Source organism: Plecotus auritus (assembly GCF_963455305.1).
Source record: "Plecotus auritus genome assembly, chromosome: 1".
Classification (NCBI taxonomy): domain Eukaryota; kingdom Metazoa; phylum Chordata; class Mammalia; order Chiroptera; family Vespertilionidae; genus Plecotus; species Plecotus auritus.
In genome coordinates, this window is record NC_137770.1 from 12,724,730 (window position 1) to 12,738,036 (window position 13,307).

The 13,307-nt window shown below is 36.2% G+C and overlaps 1 protein-coding gene across 4 annotated transcripts in view; it reads left to right on the plus strand.

Annotated features, from left to right (window-relative positions):
* The window catches only part of TRIP11 (thyroid hormone receptor interactor 11), an 87,266-nt gene that overhangs the window by 7,457 nt on the left and 66,502 nt on the right, over positions 1-13,307 (plus strand). For all 4 annotated transcript variants that reach the window (XR_013959875.1, XM_080655162.1, XM_080655164.1 and 1 more), the window contains exons 3-6: positions 5,398-5,508; positions 8,382-8,660; positions 10,820-10,888; positions 12,290-12,455. Coding sequence is in view for 3 of the 4 variants with exons in the window: in XM_080655162.1 (XP_080511288.1) it covers positions 5,398-5,508; positions 8,382-8,660; positions 10,820-10,888; positions 12,290-12,455 (625 nt within the window). In the remaining variant the exon portion in view is untranslated. The remainder of the gene's footprint in view (positions 1-5,397; positions 5,509-8,381; positions 8,661-10,819; positions 10,889-12,289; positions 12,456-13,307) is intronic.

A 13,307-nucleotide genomic window follows, 5' to 3' on the forward strand; every position in this document is an offset into this window, starting at 1 on the left:
GAATTTCATGCACTGAGCCTCTAGTTACTTAGTAAGTAGATGCTTTTATGACAGGTGAACTTAATAGCTTCTTTTTTGTAAGACTGAGATAGGAAATTGTTCCTGTAGTCCCTAGATAAACCTTTAGTACAGACCCACCCAGAAAAGTTATATGGCAGTTGTGTGTAGTAGCATTAATTTTGGTAAATTCACCAGTGTACATTTTTTGGGGAAATAGTAAATAGGGTTTTAACCAGCTTAATGGATGTCTGCTCTGTATAGAGCTTGAGAAGGGAGATAGGAAGAAACCTTCCATCCCTCATTGATCTTAGGTCTAATTTCTCATAGCATTACCATTGGGCTACATGGCAAATATGATTCTAGTGTTTAGGAATACATATTTTTAGTATGACACATCCCCAAATGAAAACCCACTTCCTCATTTGGTGCTTATTCAAAGTAATGTGAGCTACTCAAGTACTAGAGGAAAACATACTATTGGGCTTCCCAAAGACTTTATTTTCTCGGGTGATTTTAAATGTACATGATTCTTGCCTCATATGTACACGATTCTTGTCAGCACATAAGCATTTCACACCCTAAATCCTTATGTGACTGTGCAATGAAAGAATAAGGTGAAGATATGATTGAAGCCATCAGGAAACTTACAATATCAAGTTCTACTTAGAAAGTTTTAGTTTAGATAGAGGGCAGTGTGTTTTCCAGAGGAAATTAGACTTCCTACAGATGTTAATATTTGAAGGTGACTGAATTAGCTGGGTTTCTTTAGTTGCAAATAACAGCAACCAATCTAAGCAAATTTAACCCTCTATACCAAGAAAAAATAGTTATTACATATACCATCTGGATCCAATGGGCTCTTTTAATTTTTTTAATATTAAATCATTTTACAAGTAATTTACGGAAGAATGAAGTCATAGTGAAAAATTTTGTTAAATATTTTAATAAGCGCTTATATAGCAAATCCAAAATTCTATTCTATATGTTTCTGGTTTTAAAAACATATACTCAAAATAGGCAGTGTTCTTTGAATGCAATTTACTGCTTATTAACTCTTATGCATGAACTGGAATGTATCTTATAATACTGATTCTAGATTCACTTATATTTCTAATAGATATGAGCTTATTTATTTAACTTCTGTTTCTTTTTCTTTATTAGTGTCACTAAACCTAATACTTTTGAAAACTCTGATAGTTCATGATTTTGTTGCAGAAACAGTGGTAGCTTGTCATCTTTGCTCCATAATTGCAAAACATTTTTACTTTTAGATTTATAAATGCCAATTTAAATGATCAATCCTCTGAATTTTTTCATTTTTAAGTTATCTGTTTCCTCCCAGTCATCTGCCTTCAGCATTTACCCCTCTATGAACTATATCAAATATATGTTCAAATGTTCATAATGAAAGAATACTGTCACATATCCATTTAGCACAGTGGGAATGGTTCAAGTTCTTGTCAAAAAATAATGTGAAATAAAATATTTTCTTCTTGAATGACTAACTTGATGAGAACACTGTATTTCCGTTTTATTCTTAGGAATTCATTGTTGAGTCATCAGTTCTTGAGTTTGAGAAAATTTACCTAGGATATTGTTATTTGAAGATTTGTCTGAGATTTTGCTTCTATGCTCAGTTTCACCATAACTGGTAGACTCTAGAATGCTGTTTTCTATCTCTTTGCATTGATCGTCTTAGTTGTGTAATACTTGTTTAATATTTTTTGTTTTCTGTTTGTTAAAAAATGAAAATTCTGAATTTTCAACTGTGTTCAATGAAAGCAAAAAAAAAAAAAAAAAAAAAAGCTACAAAGATGATATCTCCAGATAGTTTTTATCTTTTTAAAAGATGATGCTGCCCTAGCCAGTTTGGTTCAGTGGATAGAGTGTCAGCCTGTGGGCTGAGAGGTCCCAGGTTCGATTCCAGCCAAGGGCACATGCCTGGGTTGCGGGCTCCATCCCCAGTAGGAGGTGTGCAGGAGGCAGCCAATCAATGATTCTCTCTCATCATTGATGTTTCTATCTCTCTCTCCTTCTCCCTTCCTCTCTGAATAAAGAAATATATATTTTTTAAAAAGATGATGCAATACATTGGGCAACACAGTCAGAAAACTGGTTATTTCATTACTGCATCATTCTTTTAGATGATTCCACTAGTCTTTCATTTTCTTACTATTTAAATAGTTTTTAGCATAGTGGGGAATAATGACAAAATAATTCTTAGGATGATAAAGTAGAAGAATGTTTCAAGATAATGAAAACAATATCATTATGATCTTATGATTATTCTTAGACTTATAAAAGGGCCCAATGTTTCCTGTGGTACTTGCAAGATAGAATGAATTTTATTCTGTTAAATAAATGTATTTTCTCTTTGTTTATTGGAAGACGTCTAAAAAAGAAGAAAATTCATGAATATCAGTTATTTCTTTATATTTTTAATTCTCACCTGAGGATATTTTTTCCATTGGTTTCTAGACAGAGTGAAAGGGAGGAAGGAGGGGGAGAGAGAGACACATCAATTGGTTGTCTCCTGCAGGTGTCCTGACCAGGCTAGGGAACCTGCAACCAAGGTGTGTGCCAGGAATCAAACCTGTGACACTTGAGTCAGCAGGCCAATGCTCTAACCACTGAGAAAACTGGCCAGGGCATGAACCTCAATCTTTTTTGATATTTAGGACCACTCAAAAAATGAAACTCATAGGCTAAAATTGATTCCAGTAGACATTGATGGTATAACAAAGATTAAGCAGAATGGAATAATCCTATATAATAAAGAGGTAATATGCAAATTGACCCTCACACCCTCACAAGGTGGCTACCTACGACCAGGCCGGCAGGGGGGTTAGTGAGGGACAACCAAATGACTGAACAAGCAGGCTGCGTGAGATGACCAGGCTGGCAGGGGGGTTAGTGAGGGACGACCAAACGACTGAACAGCAGGCTGCGTGGGGCGACTAGGCCAGCGGGGGGGGGGGCATTTGGGGGCAACCAGGCCGGCAGGGGGGGCAGTTTGGGGAGACCAGGCTGGCGGGGGGGTGCAGTTTGAGGTGACCAGGCTGGCAGGGGGGGGGGCAGTGAGGGGCGACTAGGCTGGTGGAGAGGGCAGTTGGGGATGACCAGGCCAGCGGGGGGGGGGGGGGGCAATTAGGGGCGACCAGGCCGGCAGGGGGGGCAGTAAGGGGTGACCAGGCCAGTGGGGGGCAGGGGGGCAGTTAGGGGAGATCAGGCCCGCATGCAGAGGCACAGAGGTGATCAGGACGGCAGGGGGGACAGTTAGGGGTGACCAGGCAGGCAGGCAGGCAGGTGAGCGATTAGGAGCCAGCAGTCCAGGATTGTGAGAGGGATGTCCAACTGCCGGCAGTCAGACATCCCTCAAGAAGTCCCAGATTGGAGAGGGTGCAGGCTGGGCTAAGGGCCCCTCCTCCCCCTGTGCACCAGGCCTCTAGTCCTATATAATAAAAGGCTAATATGCAGATTGACTGAACGGCGGAATGATAGGTCACTATGATGCGCACTGACCACCAGGGGGCAGACAACGCAGGAGCTGCCCCCTGGTGGTCAGTGCGCTCCCACAGGGGGAGCACCACTCAACCAGAAGCTAAGTTCACTGCCGGGAGACTCCTGCCTCCACGACAGTGCTAAGGGTGTCAGACTGACGGCTTAGGCCCGCTCCTCGTGGACATCCCCCGAGGGCTTCCAGACTACAAGAGGGCGCAGGCCGGGCGAGGGACGCGCCCCCCCCTCCCCCCGCCCAAGTGCACGAATTTTGTGCACCAGGTCTCTAGTTTAAGAATAAGAGTATCTTATGGATTCCAAGGGCAGAAATTGTAGCCAATCTTTGAGAAGGATCTGCAACCAGAACTGGAGCCCTCAGGAATCTCTCTGTCATAGCTGCTCTCTTCTTTTTTGTAAGTTTCTTCTTTTCTCCTTTCAGACCAGCCCCCTCTGCTTCATATTCTATATAATAGAAATAGCCCATGACAGCTCCTGGTGTGTTATGGGTCAGCACATGAAAAGATTCTGTCTTTCATGTGCTTTATTAACCTTTCTGACTCACACAGCTAGGGAGATGAGGAGAGACAACCAATTAAATTAGGTAGTGGCCAAATTTAAAGTTTTTTAAATTCTGCTTATTCAGCAGAGTTAAAGATCGCCTTACGTACTGTATGTGAAAAAGCCTAGAGTGGATTTTTATGACCAGGCTTTGCCTTCACTGTATTGTATTGCTTCAGTTATGTATGGTGTTTTCATGTTAACAGAAAATCATGCAAGAGCAGCCAATAGAATAAAAAGTAATTGGTTGTGTGACCATTTGTCCTGTTTCTTATTAATATGTCTTCAGCATAACCAAGGTCTGGTTAGATTTCTGGGAGATAGTCTTCCCAAACTATGATTTGTGTATGCTGTAACTTTTCCATTAATTTACTCCACTGATTTTTCTCTGGGAATCCACATAATCTCCCTGGATCATAATTTTCACATCTGTCAATACAAGAAATTCCTAGAATATAAGAAGAAAACAGATGACATCCTCAAAGTGAAAAGTCTTCGCCTCCTAGCAGCAGCTTTCTTTTCCACCATCAGGCCCCTTAGACTCAGCTGTTACTGTAAAGCTGTGTTTGTAGATATATTAGTAGAATTCTTAATAAATTATTATGTGTAATAGTTTGTAAATTCCTTTTGCAGAAAGTTTTAGGGTTCATTTCTCTTGCTCCATTATGTACTTATTCAGATTTCAGAGAATGATAATGGGTCAAGATTTAATATTTAGGTATATAAAATTTAATATTTTTATACATGTCAACATCTTAAAACAAAGGACTGTGATATCTAGATTCATTGAATTATACTTAGAATATTTTGTGCTTTTCGAACTGTAGTTTTTCAAACCAAGTAATTTTTACGTTGGATTTTTAGGTGCCTCTGGGGTTCAGGCAGACAAGTGATGTAAAACTTTGGCCTATCTGTACTTCAGCTAGAAGTCTTTTTAAAAAATATTTCTTTAAAAAAGTTCTTCTGTTTGGGGCGAAAACAAAAGTTTAAATATGTAATCTAGTTCATTCATTTACCAGACATTTACTGCCTATTATATGCTAGACTCTCTGTATACAAAGATGGGGTAAACATTGATCAATGGTTTTGTTTTAGCAAAAATCAAACTGAGAAAGATAAATTTTTTAATTTTGCTTTAGAATTATGCATAATCTCTATAAACATGCTTATTGCACTAGTGACTTTAATGAAACATGTATTTTAAAGACCAGAATTCTGTCAGATCTATATTTTACATTTTTTTTGTATAAAGCAATGTTTTCATAATGCCATGAAATAACTATTACTAACATGTTTTACTTTTTAGTCTTTTTGTAAAAATACTTTTTTCTTTGCTTCTAGAATGACAGACTAAAGAAACTTTGTTCTGATCTAGAAGAAAAGCATGAAGCTTCTGAGCTTCAAATAAAGCACCAATCTACCAGTTATCGAAATGAACTACAACAGAAAGAGGTAAAGGTTATTACAGTTACTTCATACTTACTTCACTGAACAGTATCAAGGAGGTTTTTAAAAGTTGTAATATAAATCAAGCTGTATTTAGATCCAAAAAAATATGGAAAGGGTGTTGAAGTTAATATTATTACCAATTCAGTTTGTTACTAATTTAACAAGAACTCTGTAAGCTTTTTAATTATGTTTATGTTACATAAACTAATGTTTGTGGAGTTTAATTTCTGCTTTCCAAAAGAAGAAAAGTCCTTTCTATAGTAATAAAAGTGTAATATGCTAATTACACCAGGCGACCTTCCTGACGAAGCCGGGGCTGCAAGGGAAGCCAGGGTCCCGGGTGCCAGAGGAAAGCTGGTGCCGGCAGCTGGAGGAAGAAAGGCCAACGCTTGCACGAATTTCGTGCATCGGGCCTCTAGTATAAAATATCTTTAGGCATCTGTTGCTTGTAATTTCTCATTTTATGAAACCTAATTTATCTATTTACCTAAAATTGTTTGAAATCTGTGATCATTGCTAATTTTAACTACAAGTGTTTATATATGCTATGTTGGCATTTATTTGATTTTCCATGGAAAAAAAGAATATTAACTATTTCATAGTTGACATACTGTTCTATAAATTTTTTCTCCTTTAGTTTGATAGGGGCTCACGGCTGCCTGAACCCCGGGTCTCGCAGCTGCCGGGGCTCACAGCTGCCTGAGCTCCGGGCTTCGCAGCCGCGGTGGCTTTGTCTGGATGGACGTCTGAATGGACATCCGGAAGATGTCCGTCCTAATTAGCATATTACCCTTTTATTAGTATAGATAACCAATGTTATCATGAATCCTTAAAATATAGATTATAGTCTCTATGTTTCATTCTGTTGTTGAATTCTCTTCAGTGTTCAGTGCATAACTAGAATTCATTAAGCACTTCTATTGAATAGAACCATATCTTGTTTCATTATCCAGATCACTTGGGTTTTCTTCATTTTGTTGATTAAATGTTCATTTCTACCATAAATTCATATTTGGGTTTTTTTAAACTTAGATGCACTGATTTCTAGTTCTTTTAGGGACATATTAAGATGAAAAGTTAAAGCAAACCACGTTAAAGATAAATACAAACATTTAAAGAAGAGCTTAATTTCCAGTCTGTTGGGAATTTATTTCATAAAGTAGAATAGAATGAATTACTATAAAAATGAATATAAAAAGGCATAACTACAAGTTCAAATTAAAAACCCACCTTGTTTTAAAAGGCTCAACAGATATAAAATTACTCTGTCAAATTGCTTTAAAAATCTTTAAGCCTTACTCTTTGAGTTTCTGTACTTTTCATGGACAGGTAGCAAGCATTCATGGCATCAGTCCACACACCACACTTTGAGTAGCACTGACTTACAGATATTACAGTAGTTCACATCCAGGGGTTTATAGCTGAATCATAAGTGACACTTAAAAAATACATAGGTTCATGTTTCCCAGGAGATTCTGGGTTAGTATACCGGGAAGAGGCCCTGGTATTGGTATTTTTTGAAAACTCATAGGTGGTTTCATTGAAAACACCACTGTGGAAAACTTTGGCATTTTATATTCTACTTAACTATTGATATTAGACCCCCAAATTAAGCATTCAAGTTTAGAAATGCCTCTTCATTATTATTAGAGTTTACACTTATTAACTCTACAACTTGATATAAATGTCTCTTGTATAATGAGAACTTTCTTTGTATTATAGCTACATTTGAAAAAATAGTGCATTTTAGTACTCTTTACCAGAATGAAAGATAATATATGAACATACTTTCGCAGAATCTTTTTGCTGTCCTCACTGTGATGTTCATATTCCTTAAAGATGCAATTTGCCTCGTACTGTGTATGGGAAAATGAATGAAATCTGTGCACTACTATTAGAACCTCCATTAGAGAAGAAACTCTGATGTGCAAAACCTGGTTGTTATGACATTTGACGTAGTTGTGTTTGGTGTTTGTCTAGTTGGTTGACGTTACACGTGTAGAAATACTATATTACTTGTTGGCTTGTCTTTTCAAGTATCCAGTTTTCCTCAGTTGCGGAAGGGTGTCTTCTGGATTCGCTTGAATATTTTAGGAAGCTTATTTCAGATCTCTCTAGCTTCTATGTTTTATCTCAGGTGGATGTGGTATTATGGTTAAGTCCTGTGTTCATAATTGCTTTTGGACAATGACTTATCAATACTCTGCTCAGGGTTTTAGAATCTTTATTATGGTATCTTCCTGAATAGAGTCAAATTTTCACTGGCCCCTCTTTGCCAAGACTAAAGCCAAGCCCTCTGTCAATGCACGATTTCCTTCTAAGACTCATGAGCCAGTAACTACAGTCTCACTGTGTTATCTTATCTGAGAAGACTGGATTAATAAATCAAAAGCATTCTCCCAATAGCCTTGTACAGACCACAACAAAGTTATTCCTGATTCATGGTGCATTTTAAGCCTAAATCCAGCCATAAGCAGTTAGATAAGACTCTTCCAACAATTGTTCTCAAGAAACTTTCCAATGCATAGGCTGACACAGCTTTTACTTCCTCATCATTTGAGGTTTGATAATCACAAACAGAACTCTGAGGAATTATCTATCCTACCTGATACAAAGAAGCTAGTAAATCCTTGTTTAACTGAGAAAACCCATTGCTTTAGTTACCGTATGAGTGAAACATTATCTATGTTTTAACTATGGTAATTATGTTTGCTTTGAAATAAAAACGTATGGTTGGGATGTTATCGAAAACTTAGATTCAGTTGATAGCATACAATTATTGGATAATGTTAAATTATTATGACTTTTAATTTTATGAATCTGGAATATGGTTATTTAAAAGTACCTTCTCTGAAATACGGATTATAAATATATAGGTGGAAATCAGCCATCTTAAAGCAAGACAGATTGCACTACAGGATCAATTGCTAAAGCTGCAGTCCGCTGCTCAGTCTATAAATTCAGGAGCTGGCAGTATGCCTACAACCACTGCATCATCATCATTCAATTATGGTATCAGCCATCATGCTGCAGCTTTCCACGACGATGACATGGACTTTGGTGATGTAATTTCATCTCAACAAGAAATAAACAGATTGTCAAATGAAATTTCAAGGCTTGAATCTGAAGTTGCACATTGGAGGCATATTGCTCAGGTAGGTAAACTTTTCATGAATTTTTAGAAACTTTTAGTGAAAATACAGGTGCTTGGTAGAGATTTCATTATCAGAACTATGGGCTAGGAAATCGAAACTTGTATTCTAATTCTGCCTATAACTTTCTGAGTGATTTTAATCAGGTCATCTTTCTCTCTCAGCCTCAGTTTCCACTTCTGCACAATATTGGGAAGAAATTTCCAAAATAAAAGTGGAGTTGCTGTGGTTGAACTAGCACCTTTACCCCTGGAGTTCCTAAGACTTTGCTGCTGGAAATCAGGGCTCCAAGGCACGAGATTTGAAACTACTTGCTTAGATATTGTCTGAGGTTTCTGTTTGAATTAATTATATGTAAAATGAGAATCTGATAATTGGTATTATAAGTTTTTAAAGCTATTTTGTGTTGTTTCTCATGCATTAGAAATCAAATACTTGCTATTTTGGGCTGTAAACTTTCTTGCTTTTTTGTCTTACATATCAGATTTTATATGTACTACTAAGGCTGTCAATAGACATGAGATTCAAAATATACTGGGACAAAAAAAATACACTGGCACGTTGTTCATATGGATTTAATTCATAAGTGTATAGAAAATGAAGTATTTTCTGTCTTTTTGTGAGTGTAATCTAATTATGTAAAGGAGAAATCCTCCCAATTAAAATTATTTCCTGCTTCCCAAGTTGCTGGACATTTCTAATATTCAAAGTAAATCTGGAGAGAATGATCTGTCTGTCCATCTTATCTCTAAAAAGTAGTAATTCTTAAACTTTGTGCATGTAAGAATAACCTGGGGAACTTGTAGATTCCCTGTCCTCCCTTAAGAGATTAGGATTTTGTAGCCTATTTTGGGGTGTTGAAAACTGCATTCAAACAAATAAATCATCAGGTGATTCTGATAATTTGAGTAAAACATTTTAAGAAACATTGCTTAGGGTAAGATTTCATAAAGGAGAGATGGAGTTTTTGTATGTTTACTTAAGCATACCTTGAATGCCTACTATATGACAGACCTGTACTGGGATATAAAGGTGAAAAAGGCATAATTGGGACCATTCAGAGAACTTAATTTTCTAGCAAAGCATAATAAAAGTTAATATTTGTATTATGCTTTACAAGATGTTTCCATATATACTATCCCAGTATATGTTATATTATCCTTAATAGGTATATGAGGTATTCTGTTTCATAGAAGAGCAAAGTAAAAGTTTAAGTAATATACCCACTGTCACAGTGATTAAGTTGTGATTCAAAACATGTCTTTCTACTTCAACCCTAAGTTCTTTCTGTTATACTGTGTTCCTTAAAAAAAAAAAAAAAAGATTTATTTTATTTTATTGATTTTTAGAGAGAGAAGAAGGGGGAGAGAGAGAGACATTGATCAGCTGCTTCCTGCATACTCCCTACCAGGGATTGAGCCCTCAACCTGGGTATGTGCCCTGACTAAGAATCGAACCGGCAACTTTCGGTGCACAGGATGACACCAGCCAACTGAGCCACACCAGCCAGGGGCTCTGTGTTCACTTTTTTAGCCAGAGAGCAACTTTTGGTTCCTTAACACATTATATAGTAAATGTTAATAGAGGTAAATGAACAAGCTTTGAATAAGAAGAATCCAAGTTATTTCATTTACTTGTCAAACCAAAGGTTATTCTATATTGGAGTCTTCTGGATGAAATCCTTTTAAAAGATTTTTATTGTTGTTATTAGCATTCATTTTAGAAATTACCTTTTAGGACACCGATACAATGTTGGACAGAGTTCTAAAGAATGAGTAAATGACTAGCTCTGCCCACCTGCCAGAAATGTGCACTGGTTCTGCAAAAATGGAAAGGTCCTTTTACCTTTGTAGTAAAAAGTTTTACGGAGACTTTTTAATATACATTTTGTTAAATAAGTAGTATATTCTGTGGTGTTTTCCTTATTTTATAAAACTGTTGTCTCCCCTATTAGTTAACATACTTGTAAATAGTATCTTTTTACTTACTGTGTTTTACTCACAGTTGGACTAGGTTTCTTAAAAGATGCTTGGCATTTTTAAATCAGAATTTGTCTTGGAAATGCCCCATTTTTTAAAAGTATCTTTTAATAAAGTTAGTCTGTGACTTTCTTTTTTATAAGGAAATCAATATAATTTTCGAATTCTGTTTTTCTGATCTAGATTTCTAAAGCACAAGGATCAAACAGCTCTGATCAAAGTGAGATTTGCAAACTGCAAAATATAATTAAGGTAAGGCAGATTGTTGGAACAATAGCTATTATACATTTAAAATTTGCTTATGAAAATCATAAACTTAAAATAATAAAAGTTGTAAAAGTAACTATACAAATTATGGTCTTTATTTCTTTTTACCATTTTGTATCTTTAGTGTTTATGACAAGTAAGGTATATCTTTCCAAAGTCATTTGTTTTGAACATTTATTTATTAGGTAGTTTATATTCTGTGTTTCTGTTTCCTATTGCATTTCACAAAATGGTCTTTATTGAAATAGAATTCGAAGGTTGCTGAAGTTTCAAGGTTTAGGGTTAAAGGATATTGATAAAATAAAATGCTAATGTTATTCATTACAAATAATTATTTTCTCTTAATGGTAGAATTTTGCTAGTTTGTTCAGTTTTTGGGTTTTATTATTGTTACAGTACTAGTGTGGGTGGGTTCCTGAGTCAAACCTGTGTTTGAATCCAGGCTCTACTATTTACAAGCTGTGCTTCTTTGGGAAACTTCTGTTTTGTTATCAGTAAAGTAGATGTCATCATAATACCTCGTTTGTAGAATTGTTTTGAAATGTAAATGTAAAGCTCCTTGCCTAGTGCTGGTACATAAGTACATAGGAATAAAAAATAGCTTCACTTGTCTTCTCAGGAAATAGAAGATAATTTATAGATTAGGATTCTTCATTACAAGCAGCAAAAACCATCTCTGGCTAAATAAAGCAAAAGAGGATGGATTGATTGGATTGCTTGATTGGAAGGACCCTGGGTAGTTTGTTGATAGGATTGAAGGAAGAGTTGAGCATTTTGGCCTCAGGAAAGACAGGAATGGGAACAGCATCGAGGATCTAAGTAGTGGGACGCAGTGGACAGACGCTTCAAAGTGCAGTATTGCTTAAACTTCTGGTTTAAGCAATTTCCCTCTTTGAGGGACTCAGCCCAAGATCTGGTTTCGTAGCAGAGAGAGTGGTGGTCTCAACTTGGGTAGTAGCAAGGCATCTTGGTTGACCGTTTGGGAGACCCAGCAAGACTGGAAGGAAAAACTGAGCAGGAGGATGGAGTAATAGGACAACAGTCACACATTAGCTAGAAGGTTGACACTGATATTAGTGGAATGTCATTAGCAGAAGTTCATGGTCACGGATGCTAAGGAAAAAAGATATTTTTGCTCACTTTGTTTCAGTTTTTTCTTATTGGTATTCCCTCATTAAAAGTAGAAAAACTGTTTTTAAGGCTCAAGAGAGGAAAGGGTGGGTGGAGTCTCAGAATTGTCTAAATGTTGGGCCTGTGTTTAAATTCTTTTCAGCCTTAGCACTTTTGGAGGATTATTTTTAATAATAGAGACTTTGGGCAAAAATGAAATAGCTTAGATAAGTTCATTGATTATTAAAGTGGTTAACTTTGTTTTTATTTTTTAAGGAACTTAAACAGAACCGAAGTCAGGAAATTGATGATCATCAACATGAAATGTCAGTATTACAGAATGCACATCAACAGAAATTGGCAGAAATAACTCGTCGGCATCGAGAAGAATTAAGTGAATATGAAGAACGAATTGAAGAACTGGAAAATCTGTTACAACAAGGTTATTAATTTCATTAATTTAACGTATTAGCTGGCATAATTAAATGACAAGCCTCGCGCTGTAAGATCAGGACACTGATGTAAAGTTGGAAAAAGTTCTAAAGAATGAGTAAATGACTAGTTCTGCTCATCTGCCAGAAATTTGCACTGGCACTCCTATTGTCATGGTTCTGCAAAAGTGGAAAGGTCCTTTGCCTTTGTGGTAAAAATTATAATACGGAGACTCTTTTGCATTGTTTGGTATATTTCACTTTCTTTCAAATTCAGATACATAGACTTTTTAGTATTTGACTCAAATAATATCTTTCCTCAACTATTTTTAAATGCTTTGCTTATTATAGTTACTTAACTTTTTTTAGACTTGATTTCTTTAGAGCATTTTTAGATTTACAACAAAATTGAGAAGGAGGTACAGAGATTTCCCTTATACTCTCTGCCTCCACCCTCACCCCCATGCATATTCTCTACTACCATCAACTTCACTCAGAAGGATGGCACTTTTTTTTTTTTTTTTTTTTACCAAGGATGAAACTACATTGACACATCATAATTGCCCAAAATCCGTAGTTTACTTTAGGGTTCATTCTTGGTGTTGTACAGTCTGTGGATTTGGACAAATGTATAATGACACGTATCCATCATTATAATGTCATACAAAGTATTTTCACTGCCCTAAAAATCTGCCTATTCATCCTCCTCTTTATCCCCTGCAACTGATCTTTTTATTGCCACCATAGTTTTGTCTATTCCAGAATTGTTATTACAGTTGGAATCGTATAGCCTTTTCATACTGTCTTCTTTAACTTAGTAATATGCTTTTAAATTTCCTCCATGTTTTTCATGGCTTGATAAC